General features: G+C 41.5%; 1 protein-coding gene across 1 annotated transcript; it reads right to left on the minus strand.

Annotated features, from left to right (window-relative positions):
* Positions 1-1531: 1531 nt before the first annotated feature.
* Positions 1532-27860, minus strand: neto2a (neuropilin (NRP) and tolloid (TLL)-like 2a). Its single transcript, XM_030048742.1, has 10 exons — positions 27382-27860; positions 20264-20320; positions 19552-19695; positions 15080-15328; positions 14284-14331; positions 13637-13764; positions 8144-8372; positions 4783-4896; positions 4417-4547; positions 1532-3182 (listed from the first exon to the last, which is right to left on the minus strand). The coding sequence occupies exons 1-10, from the start codon at positions 27389-27391 to the stop codon at positions 2445-2447; spliced, it is 1848 nt and encodes a 615-aa protein (XP_029904602.1). The 5' UTR covers positions 27392-27860; the 3' UTR covers positions 1532-2444.

Here is a 27860-nt window from a genome sequence, read left to right on the forward strand (position 1 = left end):
CAATGCCAAACACAGAATTGAATGAACACCTCTATTACTGTGACAAAAAGAAAACCTAAACATTAGAGGTGTCATAAAGGTAAACCTTATGGCAGGACATTTATATTGGATTGTTTTTGACTGTGCAGGTGTACCTAATAAAGTACCCACTGAGTGAATATGTGTGTATGTGTGTACAGACACACAGAAGTTTAGATGAATGAAATCTGGAACCATTTAGGAAAATATACTCTGCTAATTTTACAGCCATCAAATTCCATTATAATTATGTTTCCATCATAAAAATTGTAACAATGTTACTCTTACTCTTTGGAATCTAATGTAGTGTTCATTTAAGTATTCAGTGTTTTAGGATTTACTGACTGATACATATTCTACTTTGTTCAGAAAGTGCTCAGCACTGCCCCTGATCTTCAAAAGACTGTACTGCACTCTTTTTCTGTCAGAAGTCAATGACCTTGGCTGGACTTTATTCTCTCTCTCTAGGCTGTGCATGAAATTATAGATTTTATATAGAATGCATCAGCTTATGTATGTTCAGTGTTCCTTTCTAATGATACAATGTATCAGTTCATGTGTGTCCTGAGTTCCATTCTAATGATACAGTGCATCAGTTCAAGTGTATCTCATGTTCCATTCGAATGATACAATGTATCAGTTCATGCAAAGTCTATATAGAGACAAAGCCCAACCGAAGCCACTGACTGCTGTGAGGCAGAGAACAAGCATACTAGCTCATAATCTCATTCCTCTTGAATTTGTCCACAAGTTTCCACACATCATGCTGTGTTCACTTGAACTCTGACATTAGAATTTTGATATTGTGAATTTCCATCCAGCAAGAACATTTTTAAAATTAGATTGCCCAAAACTGGGGTGGCAGCACCTTTTTTCCATTATGATGGTCCTCACAACAGCAAGGAGGACTACTGAACCAGTTTGACCTGTGACCTTGACAAAGACCGCACACAGGTGAAATACCTGTGTGCGGTCGGACCAGTCTGTCAGAACTGAAGAGGCATTTAAAGGTGCATAGTGCACCTTTAAAAAGACAGATGGACACCTCTCTGGCACTTTGGTGTACTAGAGAGGTGGCTTATACAACAAGTCTTTCTTGTACATATGACAGCAGAGATGTTTTCATTTGATTTATTGCATTTATAAGGTAAATTGCCAACATTATAGGCTGAATAGGAAATGAAATAAAAATAATGGGTCTCCAAACTACACTGTTTCTCTGGATGTGGTTTCCATCTTACTTTCTTGGCCTTAATGAACCTAGAAGCTCACACAGAGGGGTGAGTAAGCTCTCATTTAATTCAACAGAATGAAATTATACAACCGGTGATTAAAATCATAATATGATGCCCACATAGGCTACATGTCTGTCTCTTTGACAGAAACAGGTTGTGCTTGTTTTATACACTCATTTCAGGGGGAGGGGGAGGATTTATGGTTTTCTCGTAGGGAGTGGGGTTGGGTGGGGTGGGGGAGGGCATTTTTTAAATTCAGTCCAGGCCTCACAACCAAACACACCACAATTTTTTTCTTTATTTCTTATCAAAATAAGACTGTCTCTTTGTATGCACCTCCTGAAGAAAAACTGCTTACAGCTGAGACCATCTGTGTTCATTTGTGATAACCATGACAACTGCCTCAACATTACATCACTATCACACTGCCACAACCACCACCACCACCACCACCATCATCATCATCATCATCATCATCATCATCATCATCATCATCATCATCATAATTGCAGGTCATGGAAAGATCATCTTCATCAAATCATCCAACCAACAGCTGAAAAGTTTAAAGAGTTAAAAGCCAAGCAACATCATGAGGCTGGATATATACTGGTTTTAACAGTACAGTACACTGACAAAAATAATGACTAAAATAAATTATTAGAAGACACATCATATATTATCTGTGCATGGCAGGTGAATAAATGTAAAATCAGTCGAGGACGTCGCTCAGTCTTTTCCTCTCCCTGCATGTGTGTGAAGTCCAAACAGAGTCTGGGTCTGCATGCCTTCTCCTTCTACGTGACTACTGAAAGGACGGAGATTAAATGAGAACGAGCCTGGAGGAGAGATGAGATCTGTCTTCGCCCTGCCTTCCTTCTGCATCCTGAAGGATGATATGTCACTTCTTCTCTTTCCTTTGCTCTTCTGGTTTTGTCTCCCAAATTTCCCAACCTCCAGAAGGGACTTTTGGAGGAAAATCCTTGAGTTGTTTCCCACTACACTGGGCTGAGAGTGAGGTGAGAAGGGAGGAGAGAGGCAGTCAAGTCAAGACCACTACAACTTTCCTGGCCTTTCCTTTTGGTTTTTCTGTCTTTTTTTCTATTGTTTGCTCTTTTCTACTCGATGAGTGAAATAGGTCGGTTTGTGTTGCTCTCCCTCTCCCCTGCTCAACTTCTCTTCTCTCCTGTCTGTCTAGAAGTCCATGGACATGGACCGCTGCTGTGGATCAACTATGGCGGCGTTGTTGCGAGCACTGTTGCCACGGACACTGAGGGTCCCGCAGCCTCCGGCCATCCCGCCTCCAATGCCTCCAGCAATGCCACTTGCTCCTCCCATTGTGACTCCTCCGGCCATCCCAACTCCTCCTCCCATCCCAACCCCTCCTGCTATCCCAACCCCTCCCCCTGCCATCCCTCCTGCTATCCCTCCTCCACCTCCTCCCATGGCTGCTGCACTGGCAGCTGCTGTTCCCCCTGCTGCTCCTCCACGCACATAGATCTCACAGGGGATTTCCTCCATGACGCGGTCCTCAATGACCTGCTGTTGGTCGCAGTCATGAGTCTGTGAGTGCTGCTTGTAGCCGTAGCAGCCCTTCTTGTAGGTGGACGTCGAGTTGAATGTCTTCATGGGTGGTGGCTTGGAGAAGTCGTTATGGTAGGACAGCTCCATGGAGCTCAGTGTGGTGCGGCTGTGCTTCATGCTGCCGCCGCCTGTTGCTACTGAGGCCTGCGAGCCACAGTGATGCTCATGCACACAGCGGGACATGGTAGAGGAGCGCCGCAGCTTGTGGAAACTGTCCAGCTCCTCGGACAGGTCGGCCAGGTCTGAGGACATCTCCTTGTCACGCAGGGAAAACAGCTCATAGTGTGGTGGGTCGAAGACTTCCTGGAAGCCTGCCTTGTTGAAGACGCCTGGCCGGCGAGCCACCACCTTGACAGTAACGGGAAGAACACAAACAAATGCACTTCATTGGTGTGCAAGTCACTAGTTTTCTCACTGATGTAAAGATGTTATGATAAAAGGTACTATGCTGAGATTAAAAATCACCTATGAGGGTATGGTCAGAGATAAGTGAGCTGTTAAACCATGCAATCATGTTCTGAAAAGTGAAATAAAATGCAGCCTCTCTGTTCATTGTAAGGCAAGTCAAGGCACACATCAAGGGACCCCTGACTAGTGATGTTGGCAGATATATGCACTTGAAGGTGGATCATGAGGCACAAAGTTCTGCTAGAACCTCCAGTGCAATACAATTGTCAATGAAATTGTCAGAGGCATCAGCATCAGAAGCATAAAAACCTAACTGAACAGAGAACTGATAACATAGCTGAACACCTGCGCATGTGTACCAAATGATTGGGCACTCTCTATAACCAGCACATGCTAATTTTGCTGACCTGATCCGATGGCTCATATTCTAGGTGAATCATGGTGACATACAAAGACGATTTTTAACTTTGGTTTTGATGAAGCCAATAATTAATTTAGTGTTTGTTTTCACAGCTACTGTTACATATTTTGTTTACTAGCCAGTACTACTACCACTACTACAGCTATTAGAGCTGCTGCCCACACTCCTTTTAATCGCTTTGCTCTGCCCTTGCTGCCATACGCGAAGCAACAAGCCTGCATGCACAAATGGAGTGCACATATGGCCCACCGTGATCCTGTGAGTGATTGAGTTTCATTATAGCTCATAGAAGTGTTTTGCATCAAAGCATCCACTCAGCTCACTTATACCTCAACACTGAGTAAAAGCAGCTATCAGTGATGCATCTTTCATTTCATTGCCCATTTTGTTGTTTAGTGTTTTTTTTTTATTCTTGTGGATAACTGGCAAAATACAGATGACATGACATAATGTCCTGATATTTCCACAGGTAGTATGACAGCAGAAAATGTTTCAGCAATCTAAAACTTTGATGGTAAACATCAGGTTTTGGTGTTAGTCCCTCAGAGCAAGGGTTATTTTTAGAGCCATCATTCCAGTCATTCCAGTCAGTACAGAAATACAGCCATTCTATGTTTTACTGGCTCCTGTGACCAGTTCACATGCAATGACTGCCAGTGGGCTCTATTTTCTTGCAAGGAGGTGCCCAAATTGTGGGAACTGTAAGTCCTGTTTAGGGGGGAAAAAAATAGTAAACCATGCAGGACAGGTTACCTTTTTCCTTGGTTGCTTCATCTGAACCAGGATGGAAATGATGAGAAGAACCAGGACAATGCCTGAGGAGACACCGATGACCGTGCCATGAGTCTTAGTGATCTGATGAAAGAGACCCTTTGATCGCTTTTCTGGAGAGGAGAAAAGGGGAGAGGAGGAGAAGAAAAGTAGCAGTGGAAAAAAGGACAGAACAGGTCAGAGGAAGACAGAGAAGACAAGAAATAAAAAAGAGGGGAGCAGGGAGAAAAGGGGAAAGGAGAAAAGAGGAAATGATGTAAAAAGGGAAAACAATACCTCCTCCCAATATACCTTTTTATCTCACTGGGTCATAATTGGCAAAAAGCATTAGTTTGACCTTGTTCTCACCTTTACAATGGTTCTCATCCCAGGGATAGACACAGTTTTGAACGCCATTACACACCAGGGAATTGTTAATGCACATGTTACTGTGGCAGAAAAATGTGCTGCCTGAACAGGGGGCTGATGGGAAAAAAGAAAGCAGAGATAATGGAATTTAGAAACAACAACAACAACAACAACAACAGAAAAACAGCTGTCTAAGAGAGCTAAGTAAAGGGTGGCTGAACTCAAGGACCTGAGGCTATAATTGCATTCAATTTGCATTGCATTCAATAAATTAGTAAGGTGCAATGTAGGAACAGGTTTAGGTATGTAAAGGCATATAATATTGGATTTCAGGTGAGATTATTTATCATCTCCATTAGACTCGCTAGAGGTCTAATGGAGATGATGCACAGAAGGCCATACATCATCTTGAAGAAGGAGGAGGCGTGGTGGTGGTGGGAAGTGTGTGTGTGTGTGTGTGTGTGTGCATGTGTGTGTGTGGGAGGGGTGTTAGGTGTCGAAGCAAGAGAGCAAAAAGGGAACAAGAGGAGGAGTGGATGGTGGGATGAAAGCAAGAATCAGGAAAATGGGGATTGAGGAGAGCTGTAAATGACTTCAGGGCATCACAGGGTGCAGATGGTCAGGCCGGCACCGTGAGGCTCTGCACATTAAACTGACTGTTAGCGTTTGAGGGCTGAGGCGGCAGAGACAGAGAGGACTGCTAATTGATGCTGGCTGCTGGGCTCAGGAGATGAATGTACTGCTAGAGAGAAGCCAGAGCTAGATGGCTGGGATTGGATGGAAGACATGGGGCTGGAGCAAATGCAATGGGGTGAAACCGGTTGAAATGGGGTGAAATGAGGTGGGGAGCAGAGCTAGGAGTGGCTGGGTGGTCCAGAGGATGGGGCAGAGGTTGGGTCTGAAGACTGGGAGTGGACAGAAGCTGCAGTAACGGCCCTGCCTTGGTACAAGAGGAAACTTGGAAGTTCAGTAAAATGAAACGCTGTGAGATTTTCATTGGCCAGCGTGAAGTAGTCCTACTCTTATGCATGTAATTATTTTGTTTAAGAAATGTTAAATCTGGAATGATCTGGGGAAATAGTTGCTAAGAAAAGGGCGGAGACACTGTGTACCTGCCATACCTGCTCAAATTCATGAAGCTTTCCTAAAACTGAGCAATGTGGTGCTGCTCGCTTACATAGTATGACTGTATGAAACAGAACTTGACAGAACATGCATGAGACTACTACTAGGTAGTACTAGCTACTATTAGGTAATGTGTAGCTTTGACAATATTTTCTGACATGCTGACATGGGATGATGTCAGATAATTGCATGTAGGAAACCTCCAGCTGTCTGAGTTTCCTCCTTGGAAATCTGACTTAAGGAGCCACAGCATTTTTAATTTTGAGAAGTTGGAATTTCTCAGGATAATTTTCGTCGTCCTTCCGTATTCCCTGGTGACAAACATTTTCCACCTCAATTTGTCTCTCACACAGTCTTTACCATGCAGACATGCTGTTATCATTATGAAACAGAGCAGCTTCCTCCTGCTCCAGCATCCACTGTGTTGAAGGCTGCACTCTTTATGGCGTGTGTGTGTGTGTGTGTGTGTGTGTGTGTGTGTGTGTGTGTGTGTGTGTGTGTGTGTGTGCGCGCGCACGCACATTTATTAAAGCCTTAGTATGTCTGGTTTATGTGTCAACGGCTCTCTGTCAGAAGATTAGTACACATTAAGGATGATGGAGCGAGAGAGGCAAACTCTTCTCGTTCTCTGAGTGACAAAGATTAATGGCTCCCTCTGACCTCCAAGTAAACTTCGAGGCAGTCGCTGACTCCAACCAAATAAAGTTTGGGAGTTATTTAAGGGACTTAAGACTTCTCTGAGATGAACTGTGTGATCAGAATTAATGAGATCCAAATGGTCTTAAGGGCTCTCAGGAAAAAAAAACACACCCTTGCTGAATTTAAAAGGCCATTAAGTCCTGACTGCAGTGGTTATGGGTTTGCTGAGGAAAAACAACATTAGCATTCACCCAGGGTTCAGGAGAAAGCGGCAATTAATATCTCAGGCTATTCAGGCATTTAATGAAAATATTACAGTGTGCTAACAGAACAACTGTTTCCTGCATGGCAATTCCTGCTACTTTACGTGCAACCTGTAACAGCATCTGCTTGACTATTGCTTGTCCTTCAAAAACGATGAAGCTTTATGGATAATTACTTGCCAGTATAGATCCATGAACCCTTGTCAGCTTTTCTTCTCTTCAAAATGGACTGGTAAATTCCTATTTCCCTGTGGTAAATGACCTGTAATGGGCACGGTGTGATGCTGTGACATGCATATCAAGAACTTACTTGATATTTTCAGGAATGTAGAAAATGCTTGAGCAGATAATTGGACTTCTCATATCTGTGCTTTGAACATGGCGCAGTGTTATTAGCTTTCTTTTCTGAAATGACACTTATTGTCCGTTAGTGACTGGAGACGTTGACACAATGTTGGACCTCATGAATTGAATGTGTGTGCATATTTGCGTGTGTATGTGTGTGTTTCTGTGTGGGTTTGGATAATAAAGTGGTTGGTAAATTATGGAGATCAAAGCACCAAATGAACTTCCTTTTACTGTATGATTACGTGTGTTAATAGTGAGATCATAAATGTGAGGGGAGAGGCCCTGGCCCTATTTCCATTCAGGTTTTTTGTGTCATTCGGATTGGCATAACTGGGAAACTTTTGAAAAGTCAACAATATTCAAATTTGAATCATATGCATTTCCCTTAAAGCTATTAAGGCTTAAGGCTTTTAAGATACTATGGCTTCCTGTATGTGCAATTTCACATGAATCAACATGTTTCAATTTAAAACTGATACAACTATGTTCTGCACCCACATGAACCTCAGCTTCACCACAATTCTTGGTTGTTTTTGAATATGTTCAACTCGGTCCATTTTCCATTTAAACCCTATTTTCCCATCTTGAGTCATCATATTGATAAAGTCTGACCAAATGCTCCATATATCACCTTATGTATTGCTTGACTGAGTGTGTCGCTCTCCAGTGCATTCCATTAGGGCCAAATTCCAAAAATCAACTACAAAGGCACCTAATGTCTTTTTTGCATGTTGACATTAATTCTGAAATTAGACTGGTATCTGTATTTGTCACTTTATCCATAACCTGAAACCTTTGCTCCTTTTGCTAAACTGCAGCAGCACACAAGAAATTGAGCCCCATTCACTGCCTCATTACACTGTTGAACTGCAAAGCAGTGAATGGAGAATAGTCTTTGATCAATATATTGGAACAAGATGGGAAAATATGATCTAGGATTAAAACTATTACGCAGGAATTCAGCCTTAAGGTAGACTGGCACTCACGGTCGACGAACGAGGTGAAGAGCATGCGGAAGCGGCTGAGCCTGCTCTTCTCGTCAGCCCACATACGCACAACACCCACGCCGTTGTCCAGCATCACATCATTGGCTACGGTGCTGCAGAACTTGGCCTTGAGGTTCTCAATGGCGCTGCTGCCGTCGTACACAGCCACAAAGTTCTTCTTGCATTCGTTGGAGTGCTCCATCTGGTACTCCAGGAAGCGCAGGTAGATCTGCAGGATTACAGCAAACAGGTTGGTGTGGGAACTCACAAACACAAAACTACATCAGTTCAGCTCACAGCAATCTCTGTTCACAAATAATGAAGTTTTTATTATGTAGTTATCCTAGCTGTTATTGTGTAGGGAAATACGTGAAATTCAAAGGTATTACCATGAGGAAAGCAGGTGACTCTGCAGGTACATAGTAGAGTCACATTTAAAGAGTAAAATAGAATAGAATAGAATAGAATAGAGGGGAACAAAATTGCATAGAACAGGTTTTCAAACTTTACAGACCGCCAACTTGTCTGTCATTAAGCTGCAGAACGCAGCTTAAGGACCCCAATATGAAGACATTTTGGTTTGAAGTATTAAATTATTTAAACATCATATATGAACATTGACTAAAAGGCATAGATTTCAAATGCTGAGATTAAAACATAGTCACTCATTCTATTCCCCTTTGTGCTAACTGAACCCTGGGGGCCCCTTAAGGACCCCTGGAGATCCCTGGACGCCACCTTGAAAACCACAGGCACAGAACACAGCACAACAGAATAGAATAGAAATAAAGAGAACAGACAAACTTCAAATGGTTGTGTTATGTTAATGCAACTGTTTGCACATCTGTGTTGGAGCAGCGATCTGCTTAGGCTGCTTCCCTACCTTCCACCACTATCAAATGCATGCTGGGACAACCCCCCCACCCCCCACCCCCAAATTAATATAACTTCAGTTGCTTCAGAGTGCAGCACTAATGTACTGAAAATTATCTACTGCAGCTGGTTGTAAAGAAGATCTTTGGGTTGACTTTGGTGCATGAGGAAACACTGATTTGCAGAAATCACACTGAATTCACCATAACGATCAAACAGATCTGACTCTTTAACAGCTCCCCATGAAACCCAGTTAAATCCTGAAATTAACCTTTCACTGCAATGAGAAAATCAAACGTCTGTGTAAACTTGTGTGAATGTGTGGCTTTGGGGGTTCATGAGGATGAAATAAAGAGCCAAACTGAGAGGAAAGTGCAGCATATATAGCACACAGGCACCTGTAACAATGCAACAGTTAACTATCTGCTTTTATCCTGCTGCTGAGTGTGCTGCTCTGCACTTTCTGCTTCATTGGGTTAATACCTGCCGAGGCAACGCTGTGCTGCAGCTAAATTCAGATCCTCCTCACTGCTGCACAAACAGCAGCGAGAAACAGCTCTCTGATTGCCACGGCCCCTGCGGCTAATCAGCGTGTGAGTGTGTGTGTGTGTGTGTGTGTGTGTGTGTGTGCGTGCACGCAAGTCATGCATGCATATTTACATTTGTATGCATGCTTTAACTGTTTGTATACATATGAGTATATAATTGTGTATGAGTAAGTACTTACATGACTGAATTTGTGCCTTGTGACTATATGTGTGTCCCTCTGCTCAAATAAACTTGGGTAGATGTGCATGAATTTCTGTGTGCATGCATGTGTGTGAATGTGTGTGTGTGTTGTGTGTAGTGTAGCATAGGTGCATGCTGATGACTCATTTGGCCATGAGATAGAAACAGGGCAGCAGAGAAACAAGGCCAGCCCCAGTTTCTGGTTAGACTTATTTCAATGGGATTTTGAATGCGTTTATACAGGCATTCAAACTCAGCCTGAAAATATACTTTTGAATGTCCTAGGTCTGCATTTTACAAATGAAACCCCATGTTTCGTACTGCCTCTCTGTTTACATTGCTCGGGCTCAGATGGAGGCTGGATTGTGTTCAGATTATTTAGAATTACAGTCACAATACAAGCTTGACCAGTGGAGGATGTTGTGTGGCTCACTGGATTTCAGTGAAAGCTAAATCTGACATGTGTCTGCAGACCTGACAGATGATACGTCATGCTGTGAATGGATGGTTAAAAAGTCATGTTGAAATAAAATGGAGTTGAAATGCCAAGCTAATTATAGAGCACAGATCAGGCAGACCATGACCAGGTACATTTATGTAATACCACACTTGAGTGCTCATGTACAGTATAACAGCACGACCATGAGTGGTTTATTGCATGTATACAACAACTCTACAGGCATTTAACATTTAACGCTAATAAAGAAGAATTTATTTAATCATTTATTCAGCTTCATCTACACAATTGTTCTGTCAAAATTCAAGTGACTGAATTGTTGCTATAATCAACACAAAAACAATTTCCCAACGGAAGGTAGCTCGCCTGGAGGTTTGCACCAAAATATGCTGTTGTCCTTTCCTGAGATCCATTCATCATTTAACTCAAATATTGTTTTTGGAGACGTGTCCATCTTTTGTGTCCATATCTATTGCAGTATGTTTGTTACAGTGTGAATCACCGCTGGCTTGACCTGAACTAGATGTTGTATAAAGGTAACTGGAAATACTGCACCTTTCTGTTTATTCCTTATTGATTTATCTATCTATCTATTTATGTAATGTACTGACCTATTTGCTCGCTTTCTAGGCTAGTGATTTATGTATTTGCTTGCTTGTTTTCATATTTACTGTCATGGTAAAGTTAACAGTAAGGACAGACTTGCGTATGGCCAGTCTCTGGACAAAGCCTTCACTCATGTTCTAGATACACCATCAAATAAAAAAATACTGGTGTCATGCCGTGTCTGTTAATGCAAACAAGTAACCACATATGTAAAGACAGAGAAGATCTCTCATGTTTGGTTCAAAAGCTGAGTCAGATATAAGAAATGGGAGAGCAATTTATTATTTCTGAGCTGTCCTGGCTGTGTCCTTGTAGTGCTTGTAGCAAGAACTTGAAGGTTTGTGGCCTGGCAAACAGCTAACAATTTTACCAGAAAGGTAGATGCCAGAAATACCAGAAAGGTAGTGGGGAATGTCTGAAAGTGTTGGCGTCCAGTTTAGTGACATGTCACTTTCAGTAAAGCCTGAATAAACAGTGAAAAGCCTGGAGAAAACCATGAAACAGAAACTCCATGTATCCCAAAATAAATACATCAGGCTGGTTTTATATCTAAAATCAGGTGGGTAAGCTGAGTGTGGGTAACCAGCTGTGGTCAGAAAATGTTAAATACAACTTAATATGGTGCATGAGATCATAAATAGTGGAGCTGCTGATTAATCATTTTGGGTGGGAGAGGTGGATGGCCACAACACTAGATAAAGTGCAGCTCTCTTTAATCTTTATAGGTTCAAGTCACAGCTAGGACAGGTTTCTTTTATTTATGCAGGGGCCATGCGGTGGAATAAGCTGCCTCTTACAATAATAAATGTGCAGAATCTCCCCTGGTTTTTAAGAGAAAAAAATCAAGGACAGATTCCTACAATCTATCTCCATATAAATACTTGAATTATGAGAGCTACTCTTTTCCATCAGTCACAGAATTTGCATGATGCTACTTGTTAGATGCACTTTCGAAGGGTGTATTTGACTATTTGGGGTGCTCTTATAATTTATTTTATTGCACTTTTTTTTCCTCTTGTGAAGCCTGTCATCATCTTGCCAGGAACAACCGGGACTGCAGAGGAAATAAATTTGGGACTTTGTTGTCATATTCCAGACAATTTCATCAAATGTGAGTGTGTTTTTTTTTTTTTTTAATATATCTATCTGAATTGTCAACAACCTACGCTGAATATTCTTTCAATGATAATCAGTCAAACCCTAGAATCACTCCATCGACAGCAAATGGAGGACAAGCTGGACAGAGTGATGGCACCAAGGGTTTAATTCGATATCACTCTTCATATCTGATTTTTATGGAAAAGGTTTCATTCCTGTTCTGGGATGTAAGCCATATCATACCAACATGACTACATCTTCATCAAACTCTGTCTGAACTGAGGAGTCTCTGCAAACACCAATTAAGTCGTTATTTGTCCTCCTTTCCATTGTGTTGTATTCCATGCTAACACTGTCTCAGCCAACCTGGCACAGCTGAATGACATGAGCTTTTCGTATTGTCATGGAAACACTGACTAATTCCAATTCATTCACTGATCATTCAAATCCAAGGCACATGCAGGTCGTATGCCTCAGATTGTGGTTTTGCATCACATCTTTATGTGGTCCAGACCTGAATTTAATAAATGAGACTGCATGCAGATTTTTGCATTTTTTCCAACACACGGAAAAAAGCAGGCCTGCATCATGTGCGGTAAAAAATCTGAATTGGGACAAATTGAACCCTTTACACCTAGTGCTAGTATGCATCTCGGGTCATCAGATAGCAACAGAAAAGCATTTGACCACATAAAAATACGGATTTAAATGCACCCAAGACACATTCAGGAAGGATTGTGATCCGATTGCCCAAACCACTTCCAGAGGTGGTTAGGGATACAATGGGACCACGCTGAACAAAAGTGTAAATGCAGATATGTCTTGAATCCACATCCAACAAAGATGCAGGTAGAAATATATGGAAATATGAACAGCCAACATCTTTACAAAGACCCACACACTGGTGTGCAGAGGATGTGACGTGTATATGGTGTGACTGCACTGCAATCGTGTCTCAGTGCAGACACTGGAGACTGGATATTAGGAATCAGACACATCATCAGTCAGATCAGAAGTCATGTGGTACGTTTTCACTGTGCAGACGCAACAATGTCAAGCCCTTTTTTGCCTTCTTGCCCTCAGCCTAAACAGCTGGAAAACTGCCACCCGACCTCTGCAGCAAACAATTTGAGAAATGAATGCTTGCACCACTATTTCATTCTTTGTCATTATGGACTGTCATTCAAATAAGTTTTTTTGTTCAGCATGCATGCTTGTTGAAAATCTGTGCATGAGGGGTCATGGCAGAGATGTTCAATGTCAGATATGGTTCGCCTACAAAGATTAATGTGAACAGTCAAGGCAAAAAGATTAGATTAGATCTGAGAGAGAAAAAATCAAATTGTGATGTGAAAATAGTCTTTGAGCTGTGGTGCGAATGCAGCAAATGAACCGAGACAGACATGCAGCAGCACATTTTAATGTCAAAACAATAACAAAATGGGAGTGAAATTGTATCAGGGTAAAGAAAATCAAGTGACTAATTTCTTCTCTTAACAAAAGACACAACCGTTTGAAACTGCTTGGTCCACACAACAGCCAGAGCATTTTCTTTATGTTTTGAAGCAAGTGTTATGCAGTCAATAAGGTGCATTTGTCTGGTATTTTACAGTCAGAAAAGCAACCTGAACCCACTACAGCAATGATGAAAGACTGTGATGCATTCTGAAATAGATGAGGAGGATGGCATGCCTCTGTGCCTGGTGAATCATATGCTCAGCTGCACTGACCTTGGACTGCGGAGGAGCCCTGATTGTCCAGATACAGTCCAGAGCGTCACCAGGCTTCACCTTCTCCTCCTCCTCCACCTGGCTGGAGCGAATCACCCCGTCCCATCCACCAATTTCAAATTGACAGTCTGAGGAGAGGAAGAGGGAGAATAGAGAGAGGGAATGAGGAAGAAGACAGTGACGGAAAGAAGGAGAGGAGAATAGGGGATTCGAGAGAAGGAAGGAAGGGATAAGAAGAGAGAATAACAAAGAAAGCAGACAAGGATGAGGAGAAGTAGAGCGAAATAGAGGGAGAGAACAGATGAATGGTTTTAGTTGAAGGAGTAAAGGATTTGAGGTGGAATAGAAGTGAGAAGAGAGGATTAGGACAGAGGCCGAAAAGAAGACAGAGGACCAAAGACAGAAAGATAGGCAGGAGAGAGCCGGATGAAAGAGCAGGGGTGTGTTCATATCTGTGTGTGCCTTTTCATGGGTACATGTGTGTGGCTGTTCGTCCTCTTTGCTTCATGCACAAGTGTGTGTGTGTCACAGTGCTTAGCACGCTCGGTATTCATGTCAGAGTATAATGGCCTCCGGTAAGGTTCAGAGTGCAGAGGGGCTCTTCAAATGGGATCGGACACAAACCGGTGAAATATTGAAGAGCTTACCTGGGATCGGGTTTAGCAGTCCACCCACGTGCAGATGGAAATCTGGGTCTGAAACGATAAGATTGGGGAGGCACATTACTCTCAATCCGCACAGCAGAAACAGGTAAGCAGAGAACACAAGATAAGATCCCATTAAGGCAGACGAGATAAAGAAGAAAAGGCTCTGTTTGGAGCTAATATCTGTCGCCTGATGGGAGACGCTGATTTCCAGGCATTTTGGTTTCGGATTGCAGAGGCTGTGATGTTGAACGTGTGTCAGCTGAGGGGAGAGAAAAAGGGAAAGTAGGAAGCCTGTGATGTTTGAAAATCTGGAGGACTCACTGGCTATCAGAGGATATCCAGCCAGCTCACATTCGGGCAGCTTTCAGTAGGAGAGAAATTCAAAACTGATGGCAAGAATTTTATCTTGCTGCAAATCAAACCGATCCTTTATGTGTAAGGAAGATTTCTAAAAACATGACTAAATGAGCTTCGGCACTACACAAACCTTTGATCCAACCCTTGAAATCTAGGAATATTAGCTCCAACAGTGCTGATCAGCCACTATATGATTGTTAAGCAAATCACAAATGTTATGCATTTCTTGTTTCCAGTGCCTTTTGGTCATTATTTTTTCAGTAAAACGTACATTATTGCCCTCTGAAATTTAATGAAATGTAGTGAATGTTAGCGAAGGTATAAAATCTTACTCAGTGGAAATACTTAAGTAAACAGCACCTCAAAATTGTGCAGTACTTGAGCAAAATTACTCAGTTATTTTCCATTTCTGCTGTAAGGTGTAGCCTTGTTATTTTACCTGCGATGAAAGTGTATTTGATGCGGAAGCCGAGGCCTTCAAGCTCCTCGTCGCTGGTGAACTTAATCCACATGAAGCGTCCAGTGGAGGTGACCAGGCCAGGGTTCTTCCCCCCGCAGAACCGATCGATGAGCGGCGAGAACCCGAATGGGCCATCACGGATCTCAATGTGATCAAAGCGGCACTCAAAGGACGGCTCAATGTAGTAGTTCTTATCGAAGGACAGCTGGATCCGCTGTCTGGGCAGAGCTTTGGGGTGGAAACATGAGCAGAGGAGAGACCGACAGACGGAGGTTATGAAATCAAGTTCAGGAAAATCATATTTTGGACAAACAAAAATCTGGATGACAAATGCATCTTAAAAGTTTAGTTCACAACTTTTCATGTGCTTTTTAGACAAAATTTAGATAATGGAGATGATTGCTGCTGCAGAGAAAAGTTCTTTATGACTCCAAGGCCATTGTCACTCAATGGTGATTTACATTAGTGTGGATACACTAACAAACTTAGCCCTTAAACCAACACCCTGGACCAAAGCTTAAGTGTTGGTGTGGCATTGAATAGGCAAGACAATTTTACTTGAAAATTTAAAGTGAATAAGGCACATGTAAGACATAAAAATCAAGAAATTAAGAACAAAAAGAATGAAATAGCAAAAGGATAAAATTTGATTGGCACTGCAAGACATCAGTCTTGATTTAGAAGTAGGCAGGTTTGTGGTATGTCCTGGGATGTGCAGCTGAAAATGTGAATGCTGCTCCAACATATTCAGTTTTAACTTTAGCAGACCAGTGTCGGCCTGAGGTGCCTACGGCCCTCATATCATAAATCAGAAATGTATTCAGGCCCTAAACCACTGAGTGATTTATAGACAAGCAGCAGTAATACAGAGAGAATGTACTGGAAGGTTGTGCAGAGATCTGAGAACTGGTGAAATCTGTTCAGCTTTCGTTGTCTTTGCTAGATCTTGAGCTTCCGTGCGCTGAAGGCGATTTTATCTGTAGCTCATATATATCATCTATACACGTAACTAACTATATTTGTGTTTAGTATTGAGTATGACTATTCTTTCACACCAGAACATAATGTAAAACCCTGTGGAGCTGCTGTAGGTTTCATTCAAAGTACCATGATATTAAACCCAGTGACTGTACCAGCTCTCACAATTATTCATTTATTCAGCCACATTTATTCATCAGTGCTTCCAAAAACAGCACAAAGGATATTTACATGATATTGATAATGGTTAATGTTTGGTTACTATGGATGTTTAACCTATTGAGCTTACACGGACTGTCTTTATGCTTTATTTGGTCTTTCCAGATTTGACAAACAGCAACTAAAGCAGTTGTCTGTGCACATTCACTTCAACCACAGATTGTCAAAGCATGAATGCACATAATGCGTGCTAAAACCTTTTGCTCCTTCTGATTTTCTTCTGCATATTAACACAAATGAATACGTACACATATGCAGGCATGCATTACACTGATGCATGCGCAAGACACACACATACACACACACACACACACACACACACACACACACACAGACATACATGTGTGCACAACAAAAGACACGCTACCTTTTAGCCAGTGGAGCAGAACAACATGAACTGCAGTGCACAATTTTAACTTGTCATGTAAATGATGGTCTGAATGCTCTGAATGGACAGAGCTCTTTCATATGCAGAAAATATTCAACAAGGTCAATTCAGTGATGCCTGCCCTGGATGATGAATCACTACATCACACTATGTAAAGAGGCTGGGGGGTGGAGGAAGGGGGGCTGCTGAATCATCTTTGGCATAGAGAAGCCAAGCGTGTCCCCTTAGAGAAAAGAGAAAGAGGCGAGGGGTGATACATGGAGCAGCCCAGTGGTTGAAAGTGTATGAGAATGAATGAGAATGTCCCACACAAGTAGATGTATCCTCACTTTGGCCATATTTTACAGTAAATGTCTTGCTGTAAAAATCTCTTAAAAGGAGTGTGATTTAAAATGTAGTGAGAGTAAGAGTTTGTGACTTAGTTTTTAGGGGGATACACTAAGTTGCCTTCTTCTCAATCTGTACACAAATAACAAAATATTACAACTTTCACATTGCATGAGGTAGCACACCAAAAATGTGTGAAAGAGCTGCTGGTAATGTGACGTAGTATAAAGGGACTGACAAAAACTGTGTAATAAAGAGGGATGGTGGGGGATGGGTCACAAATTTCCCATCAGACACCAGAGCTCAGGCCTCCTGCTAAGCAAGACTGGTGTTTGTTGTCAACATTACCTTGCTAAGTAACGTTTCCTAACTGTAACCATGACATTTTCCTAATCTTAACCAAATAGTTTTGGAGGTAAACATTTTCAAACGAGCTGGCAAATTGCCAACAAGCTAGGGATTATCTAATGAGCTAAGATTATATAATAAATATTGCGAAGCCTGGCTAGTGATTTCATGACCATTCAAGGTGATGCATGGTATTTGGACACATCTGCTTTCCACAGAACTTAATGGGAAGGCTTTACACTGCACTTTGAAAGTTTAAAGCAATTTGAAAGTCTGAGTGCTATTTGTACGCAGATTGATGAGATCGGGCAGCTAGAGTCAAGGTGCTGCCTTTAAAACGATTGCAAAGAAGAAAAAAAATGAGGCACGACATGCGCTCTGTAAAGAAATAAACTCCATTTATTAGATTATGACGTTTCAGCCGTGATGGGCTTCATCAGATTTCAGAGTTAATGTTCTAAGTAATCTTTTCTGTGTAATTCTAAAAGGACGAGAATGAGAAATGACAAAATAAAGGCATCAAGCAAAGTAAAGGCAGATTCCTCCTCTGTCAAAAATGGGCTTACTCAGAAAGATCTCCTCAACTCAATGTCAGTGTCAGTATATGTAATTAGTTACTTCCGCCCTTGCTACAGGATAAAACTGTCCACTAAATTAAAATGGAAGAATCTCTTCCCTCTTTGCGAATTGTGTCTTTATTCTTGTCTTTGAACTTGAGCCTTCTCTTCTCTCTCTGCCTGAACGATTCTTCGTTCTTCGACTTCTTCATATGCACTTCCTCCTGTCTGAGTGCTAACCCCCTGGTGTGTTATGTCTCAGTCCCTGTCTGTAACTCTCCCTCACACACTCACACTCACACACTCACACACACACATGTGCTCGTACAGATACAGAAAGAGCAGAGAAAAGAGTATAATCAAACGATAAGTTGGGCTGATGAGCCGGGGGGCACGACACCATCAATGAGCTTCACTAACCACAAATTTTGATTACAAAGCGATCTGATTACCACTTCTGCCACAAGTGAGAGCGTCTCTTTCTACTGGAGAGGCAGAGTAAAAGGCTCAGCACTGAAGCTTGGATATGAATATGACTAAAGCCATTGAAAACCAAATAATAGGAAATAATAGCCTCCATTTGTTGCTACTCAGAGCCTCTGTGATGCACTAGGTTGCTGTCGGTGTTGAGGCTGTCCCATTATCACCAAGTTAGGTATAGACCAGGCTTTTTTTGTCCCCAGGGGGAGCTATTAAGCCATATATAACCTATACTATCTACCACTCAGCCTCCAGGCAGGAATCCTGCCTGCATTTCTGATCGTTTGATGAAAGGCATTACTTTCACATGTAGGTGTGTGGTTGAAAATTTAAAGCACAGGTAATCGATTTAAAAATACATCAAGTAACTCCATCACTCCATGTTTCTCATATCTTACTGGTGCTGAAGGTGAGGCTATCCACGTTTTTCCTGTGCAGCAGGCCACCAAACTGCTGATGGGTGCACTGTAAAAAAAATTCTCCCCCTTAACAAGTTATTTAGTCTCATATTCAGTGTTAGAATTTTGTTTTTGTTTTCGTGAGACAACCGATCCCTTCCATTTCTAATCAGCCAGTTTCCAGATTTATTTTAATCAAGTATCATTTTCTTGATCCTAGTGAGCTAATCTGCCTTATTATGCCTTGTTTCAACATATTTATACTCCTGAAACAAGAGAAAAGGCACTGGAATCAAATAAGACTATTTCATCCGCAGATTGTTTCAGCTGTTCAAAGAAAAGCTGTATTTTAACACTAAATATCAGACTAAATTACTTGCTAAGAGGGAGATATTGAGATTTTTGGCAGTGTGTGATGTGTCTGATGCACACTAAGGCATCAACAAGGGCATTTATAAAAAATGTGAATGCCACTGTGGCTCAATTCTACAGCAGATGTTCATCTCTTTTATGTCTCTGCCAATAGAAAAGTCATCCGACACACCCTGCCGATAGGCCATCAGTCAGGGACTACCCACAGTGCACCATCCCTTCAAAAAGGGCTACGTCTGTGCAGTGAAACCAACTCAGGATGGCTCATTTGACAAAATGTCAGACTGCCTGCCTCCAAGCCAGAGAGCAAACAGAGAGTCAGAGAGCCGGTTACATAAAACAATGTCAATTTGATTAACAACATTCAGCAGACTCAGATCTTACCTTCCAGGATGTAAACACACTCCTTGTTGGGCGGGTAAGTGCTCGGGTAGTTTGGTGACGTGAACACACCACCGTTGATGTTGCGGACCCACGTGCCGCACTCATTCTGGTTGGGACTCTGGCTGCCATGATCACCAGGGGAATCTGGATGCAGGAAAGCAAACAGAGAACAAACAGATGAATGGGTTATCGAGTCTGGGGATCAATGAGGGAATGATTGGAAGGGCAGGAGGGAGCACAGAAGAACAGAGCAAGGAACATTGTAAATGGGGAAAGAAATGAGAGAGATTAGATGGAGGAAAGCAGCAAAGGAAAGCTTAATTTAAATAAGAAAGAATGCAGTAAAAAATGGAATGGAACCATATACACAATCTTAACAAGTGGTATAGTGGTATAGTGTCATCTTCAAGGTCAAAATCTTGTTTTTCTTCAAACAAGTGAAACAAATCTGCCACTAGGATGAGATAATCCCTCTTGCTTTTGGTGCAGGTTGAGAAGAAGCAGAATAAGGCAGCTCAGCCCGCAAATATCAAGAAAATGATACTTGATTAAAGAAAATTCTGATTAGTATTGGAAACAAGTAGGGTTGTTACATCCCACTGGCAGATTTTTTAACTTCATTTGAAGCAAAACAAGATTTTAACTCTACGATGAGACTAAGTGACTTGTATGGGCTGAACAACATGAAGAAAACATGAGGTTTGCAACATACCTTTAATTCTCTGTGCCAGAGTGAATCCCTCTTCTATCAGAGAGAAGAGTATCCAGGCTGTAAAAAGACATTACACATCACTAACAGTTGATTTAACCTATGCCTTTTTCTGCTTATCAATACATCAAATTTTCAGAGGAATTTCAAAAATAACCACAGAAGAAACATTTGGACTCTGTGGACTTCAACTGACCTCAATGAACAGCAAGTAAAACACAGATAAGTGCAGTTTTTCAGTAAATCCCTGATTGACACAGCATGTTGGAACTATCAGGGAAATGAAAAGTAGGTGGCTCAGCTCTTACAAACAGTTTCCACAGGAGGAGAAAGGTTGAGGAAATCATTATAATATTGGCAATATAGAGCGTGCAAGTTGCCCTCATGAATAACACATTTGTGAAAGGGCACTGCTGGAAAAATGTTGCACAGGCAGCGTGTGATGAGTGAGCTTGAAGCTGTAAAAAGTTACAGACTGACAAGATTGAAAGGGGAACCTTGTATGGTGGGTGTAGCTGCTGCTGGAGGTGATATTTCAAACATGGAGCTCAACAAGGGCAGATGTATTTTTATCCACAGGTGTATGGCTAGGTCTACTATACAGGCCAGTTTTACCATCAAAATAGCAACCATCCAACACAACCTCTCCCAGTTTATCTATGTTTGAAATAAAATCTTTAAAAACTTAAGTATTATACATTAAAAAAAAAAAACAAAAACAAATTTTCTATCCCTTAGAGACAAAAATCCATTACTGAAATTTGACAAATGCCTGTGCAGCGAGTCTTACAGACAAGAGTGAAAGTACAGAGAGACTGACCTAGAGTTCATGTAGCACAGCAACAGTTCTGCTTCCTGAGACCCATTATTTCCAGTGCCTTGTGCCGCGCAACAACAGATTTTTGCTGCTGTCACTGAAACACGTGCAACACGCCCAAAATTCAATTTAGTCAAACCGTTGCGGCAAGCGCACGGCACCCCGTGTCTTTTGTGAAAGCCCCATTAGGAGAAACATGATGTTTTTAGCAGTGTTATTATGAATACCACTGCATTTCTGAGTGAGCTCTGCCCACAAGTGTTATGATTGGTCAGAAAATGTATTGCACTGGTTGCCCATTCACTAAAAAAGCTTTAATATGACAGCCGGTCCAACAATAACTATCGTGTCCAGAGCTGTAGTGTGACTCTTAATAACCCGCCTTATCAATTTAATCAGTTTCATTTCCCTCCCTGTCACTGATTGAACTATACATGTCATTTATCACCTCACCTGGGAAGATACTTCCTCACCAACCAACAACCAGAACGCAACACTGACATCATGTTTGTCCTGTCACCAAGTCTAGGATTTTCTAACCACCTAAAACATCTTCTTCTTCAGTTGTACCACATGTAGTGACAGAGCACAGCCGCATTCAATGTACAAATTGAATTTTTCAGACATAGATCTCATAAACTCCTGGTGGGAATAAATTTTTGGCACCAACTGTGAAGCTAACACTGCTAGGAGGCTGCCAGCTACAGTTCATATTTTAGATTATGTGGCAAAAGTTCAGATGAAAAACCAGTGAACAATCAACTTTCAAGGAAAGGCCTGCAATGAAAAATGCTGGATCGAAAATTCGGAAAGAAAATTTCCGCTGTAAGAGTTTGTTTGAATAATAGCGTGCTTTTGACAGACACTGACATGACTTCTGATGGGGAAACTCTACAATGTTACTGCTTGTGTCTCTTGTACAAGGTGATGGAAATGTAGCCTAAAAGGCCTACGGCCTAACTGCTGCTAACAGCAGACTATTACTGCTGGCAATTTTGTTATTTTTTACCTAAAATACTCTGAACATTAGCCACTAACGCTTATATATTATGAAGGCACTAATGAATATTCTGCAAGCTGCAACTTGCTATTGTAATTCAACTTCTTGATACATATTTTGTGTTTTAATAGCCACTTTTCTCGTTTTAATAGTAACAGTATTATAAGCTGTATCACTTTTTACAAAATTATGTAGAGACTAGTAATTGGCTTCAGTAGTAAATATGTACTTGTGGCTAATATTTAGTGACTAGTGCATTTTGGGGATTAAATGGCAAAGTGGCCTGTCACTGACGATGATTTAGGCTGAGCGACGATTAGCACGCTGACAGATGAGGAAGCACATTATTAATTGCAAATTACATTTGCAAATTACAACACTGAAGTAGGATGACACAGAAATGGGTGTATCCGGTTGATATAACAACACCTTTAATTTGAATTATTCTACATTTTCTGTTCATGACGTCTAGAGGAAGAATCATATTGATTTTGATGACCCCATGACTTTTCCTCTAGAAACACTATCAGCTGTTGAACATGATAATGTGAGCAAAAGCAATAAAGAATGTCTTACAAGTTTTGCATTGTGGGGTGTATTAAGAGAACTGACTGATGTCATATTTAATACTGTCTCCTAGTTTGGTTGTCCAAACCCCTGAACCATAACAGAGACAGAGACACGAGGTGAAAATTCAGGCTGGGAATATACTTTGCTGTGTTCATCAACAGCACATGTCTAGTTTAAATAAATGCATTATGTTGTATTAAAACTGATAATTCTTCATTTTTTATATGAAGACAGGAAAGTAAAAGTGGTTAACATGTATAAAATCTCTTGGGGCATGAGATTTGTTCCTCTTATCCTCTCCCAGAAATTTTGTGTTACCATTTGCTTTGTAATTATGTCAATGTCAACCTAATATTTAGCATTTAATTTCAATCTGTTTCAGCCCTCTGGCCGTTACAAATTGCACTCACCATACCAGAAAATTAATGTAAACTTGGACAGATAGTACAGAAGCTCGTGGAAACAGTGGTGGTTATAGCAGTCAGCTGACAGGGCAACAAGTACGATGCATTATCTGACCAATAAGAGAAGCTGTGGTGATAATGATATTTGCGTTATTAGTAGCCTAGTATTTGCAGTTGTGGCAGTAGTGATGTAGTGGCAGTACTAGTATTAGTAATACAGCAGCAGCAGAGGTCGTAGCAGTAACAGTAGCAGCAGTGGATCACGGCTTATGGTTTTAAAATAAGATTGTTCTAACCAGAAGCCTGGAGCCTGGACACGGCAGGCTGCGGCATCAGAAACATGTACGAGCTTTAACAGAGGCAGGATTACAGCGCTGATGAGCGGACAGGCATTTGGGCAACACACAATAGGTGAAATATGTTGTATTACAATGATATCTGCAGTGAGAGCGAGCTGCGTTACAGCTCCTGACACTGTCCTGCTCTGATAAGCCGCTGCAGGCCTGATCCCCACTGGGTTCATAATAGGTTGGCCCACTCACATCGAATTAGAGAACGAGCACAAGCCTGGCACAGTGTGTAATGGCACCAGTGAGAGAGAGGGGTGGGGGGCAGAAGAGAGAGAGAGAGAGAGAAAGAGAAAGAGAGAGAGAGAGAGAGAGAGAGAGAGAGAGAGAGAGAGAGAGAGAGAGAGAGAGAGAGAGAGAGAGAGAGAGAGAGAGAGAAAGAGAGTGTGAGGGGGAGAAAGAGAGAAGGAGATAGAGAGATTACTATACAGGGAACATGCATGCACAGTCAATATAAGTAGTCAACACTATGACCACACCAGTGAGCATGCACGACTGGACAGCCACAGACACACACATGCACACACACACATGCGCACACACACACACACACACACACACACACACACACACACACACACACACACAGTCCCCAGGCTCCTCAGTACAGCCATCTCCATTAATCATGCACTGATGTGTTGTAGGTGGGCGAGAGGCTATAAAGCACCACAGACACATTCACAGACAGTCCAGACCTCCCACAGTGGTCTGTAGCTGTCTGTAGCTGATGCTGATGTGGGCTGGCATAATTGAAATCTCAGGCTAATCACGGACAGCAAGAAATCTTGTAGATGTCAAGCAGACTGATGCTGCCTTCAAGGGCTCCTCGTGAGCTTCTATTTGCCGGTTCAGAGAGTCATAAATTTGACTCGTGGTGCTTTTGAAGTACATTTGGTTGGAAAATGATCACAAAACAGACCATGTGAGACAGGCATTTATTTGGGTGGTTGTTGTTTCATTTTTACTTTATTTCTTCTGCAGTGGTAGAATGAACAGGAGAAAATGTGTATCAGGCATGTAGTTTATATTTTAACTAATTTATTTATAGACAAAAAGTCATTGCATATTTTATGCAGGCATTTGTTACATCTTTTGTAGCAATATAAATAAATACTGAGCTAAATAGCTTTTGCAGCTGTTGTCTCTTCAACACCCTTATGACTATGAACAAAAATGGGCAAGGACAAACAGTTAGAGCCTAAGTAGAAACAAACAATGATATTAATATTTTATGAAGAAAGCCAAACAAACATAAAGAAAAACATGCATCACTTTTTCAAGAATCCACTTTTGTTGTTGTTGTTGTTGTTGGGTTGCATTCCATCATCTCCACCCTCTAAATGTCACATTTTGACAAATCGAGTCTCATAGGAATTCACTTCCTCGGTCGTATTTATCACTTTTGTTCATATGCAGCTCCATGCCTGACTTCCTGAGTATTTCCAACAGCCCTTGAAGGCAACGTGTATCTTCTACGTGATTGAGTGAAGTTTCATCTGCAATACGTTTATTTTTTAAAGAGCCGTCTTCCACTCATAAGTGAAGGAAAATGCTCTGGGCTCAACCCTGCTATTCTAGGTCATGTCATTTCATTTTTACATCATTTCTCACTTCGGCTTACAAGCCGAGTTGAAGCAGTAATCTGCTTTTTCTCTTGAAACTGACCACGCACAGCCCCCCAAAAATCGCCTAGATATACTATGTCTTTATATCTATCTATCTATCTATCTATCTATCTATCTATCTATCTAGATAGATAGATAGCATTTTAATTTTTGGTATTTTCTCCTGTTACATATTTACAAAATTAAGAATAGAGAGAAAGGCAGGAAAGGGTGGAAGAGACAGGGTGTCCCGGGGTGTCACATGGTCCACAGCATGACTCCCCAATCTGTTATATTTAACACAAAGGGCTGACATGCAGTACACACACATTTGCCTCTCATAAAATATGGGATTTTGCATTATCAGGTCCCAAAAAACGCTGATTGTAATCCTACAACATATTTTAGAGGATACTACTGAAATATGAGTGCAAAGTGTTCTTTAAGCCTCTACAGGATATTAGTGACACCTTGGGAGGTATGAACAACAGACTTTCCATAAAACACAAGAAGGTCCTTGTAAACTACTGAGTATCACACTAGAGAACATTACAAGTCCCTATAGGAACATTTATGAAGATATTAAAGTGATTTTTCATTTGGGGTCATTACTGTTATGACTGCCAGGAGTAAGAATGAGCAACAAAGCCATGGTTAAATGAGAAAGCACACACATTGCCACTTAAGAGGTAATTCACAAATTTATTATAGAGCCTGTAAACACACACCTGTGAAAATATAAAAGTTCACAGAAATATTAAACTGCCAACCGGAAATCACCATTTTTGGCTCTACTTGCGTGTGGCTTGGCTATGGAGAACCTCCTGTTAAAGAACTATATTGGTTGGCGGAGGAATAACATTTTGGCTAAATAGACTACTTGCTACACTATTACTGATTAAAAATGAACAGTGTATTCAGTATTGGTGTGTCTGTAACATAATGGTATGCTACACAATAGGAGCACCGTATGTTTTTTTTCCCCAGCAGGTAAAGGTGTTGCCACATGCTGTACTTCATGATTGCCTCATAGCTTAAAGGGAGCCGCGAGCTGCAGCGCGTGCCCCAGATACTGATGGCGTGCGAGACAGCGGCGGGAGTCTCCTGGCAGCTGTCTGTGGTGTAATGATAAAATGACTAGCAAAGAAAGTATTTGCCTTTAAACGTGGAGATTTCTTCTAATTTTTTTTCGTTTTGAAGCGAGACAGGCGGTGGGTAGAAACGCTGTTTTGTCACTTTAAACTCCCAAACAAAACCAGAAAACTGGAAAAACTGTTATTCACTGAACTCTGAGATAAAGTAACAGTGTTTCTTGACAAGTATCGCCATCAAAACATTCACACCTAGTTATTTATTTAATGTTAATTTATATGGATACACTGAATGATTGACTGGCGACCAATGGCAGGATTTTATTCTGCCAGTGGATGTAAAAAATTACAAGTGTTAAGCCACCAACATAAGGCAGTCTGCTTAAAGAGCACAGTTGTGGTAGCTTACTTGCTTTTTATGTATGCTACATGGTCTATACAGAGGCCTACTCTTCAAGACAATTGCGTTTTGCCTTGATTTTGCTATCCTATAAAAAAAAAAAAAAAAACCCTCAGGGTCAAATTTGCAGTAGCTGAGGTTAAAGTAAGACAAGCGGCACACCCTGGCAAATTTCAACCAGAATATTATTCTTTAGGCCTTGAGGAGAACCATTTTGGTGCTATGAAGACCTTTTTTTCTTTTTCTTTTTCTTTTTTTTTTTTTTTTAAAGGTTTCCTGTGGCATCGTGCTCAGACGTCTACACAGAGCTGCAGGGAGATGAAGTGGCAGAAAGCCGTAGTTAGATGGCGATGTGCCCCAGTGATAAAGCAGAGAGGTTTGCCGCGACAAGACACAATCAGGCAAGTTGATGTGACGGAAAAATACGTGAACGAGAGATAGATAGACAGAGAGAGAAAGAGAGAGAGAGAGAGAGAGAGAGAGAGAGAGAGAGAGAGAGAGAGAGAGAGAGAGAGAGAGAGAGAGGAGTCAGTTTGCAAATTGTTTATTTATTTTATCAGCAAATTGTGTCACAGATGAGGGGGACAGGACAGCAGTTACCTGCTGAATGAAGAGCAGGCTCATCAGTAGACAATATGTGCATTTGACTGTTATAATACTGGTGGTCTTGTGTCTCCTATTTGCTGAGAGAAAAAATATTCTCTTTCCATCAAAGTGCATTTAGGTGCCACAGAGGTGCATTGTAAATGATTGTGTCCAGCCGTATAGGCGTATCAGAGGGCTGATAGTGATTCATTTTAGAATTTATTTAGTGTACTTTTTTGTTTTTGCCCAAGACATCGGACCCTAGAACTCACCATAATATGCTCGGACAGCTTTACAACTCACCTCTGAGCATTTCCACTCCCGGGGTGATTCCTCTCAGATTAAAAAAAAAAAAGGAAGAAGAAGAAAAGAAAAAAACCCCCTGCAAAATCCGCTCCTTATCTGTCCATTTTAGGGATCCGACTAGGCGAAAGGGGCTCTTTACACAATCCAACTTTTGTCCGACGCAAATAAATCCATTCACGCAGAGAGAGAGAGCAGCTCCAATCAGCAGCAGCAGCAGCAGCAGGATGCTCAGTCGCTCCCGGTGCGTTCGGCTGGAAGACGAACACTGGGAGCCATTCAGCCAGGATTCATCAATATAACTAACAGAAATAACTGAAATAATAGAAATGGCCTAATAAAAATGCAGCTCGCAGTGGTGCTGGCACACTGGAGATGACATGAGGAGGACGGACTGGGCCAGCCAGCTGACGCGCACCCGGAGAGGCAGGTATCCAAAAAGCGCAGATGGATGGATGGAGATCTATATATACGCGCAC

This window comes from Myripristis murdjan, chromosome 3, assembly GCF_902150065.1.
Source record: "Myripristis murdjan chromosome 3, fMyrMur1.1, whole genome shotgun sequence".
In the NCBI taxonomy this organism is placed as follows: domain Eukaryota; kingdom Metazoa; phylum Chordata; class Actinopteri; order Holocentriformes; family Holocentridae; genus Myripristis; species Myripristis murdjan.

Bases quoted from the DNA above. Each gene is read 5' to 3' on its own strand.
- neto2a (XM_030048742.1), bottom strand. The intron at 15,329-19,551 runs GTAAGATCTGAG...TCCACCCCAAAG, and splicing joins GTGTGTTTACATCCTGGAAG to CTCTGCCCAGACAGCGGATC. The intron at 4,897-8,143 runs GTGAGTGCCAGT...TTTTCCCATCAG, and splicing joins CTTCACCTCGTTCGTCGACC to CCCCCTGTTCAGGCAGCACA.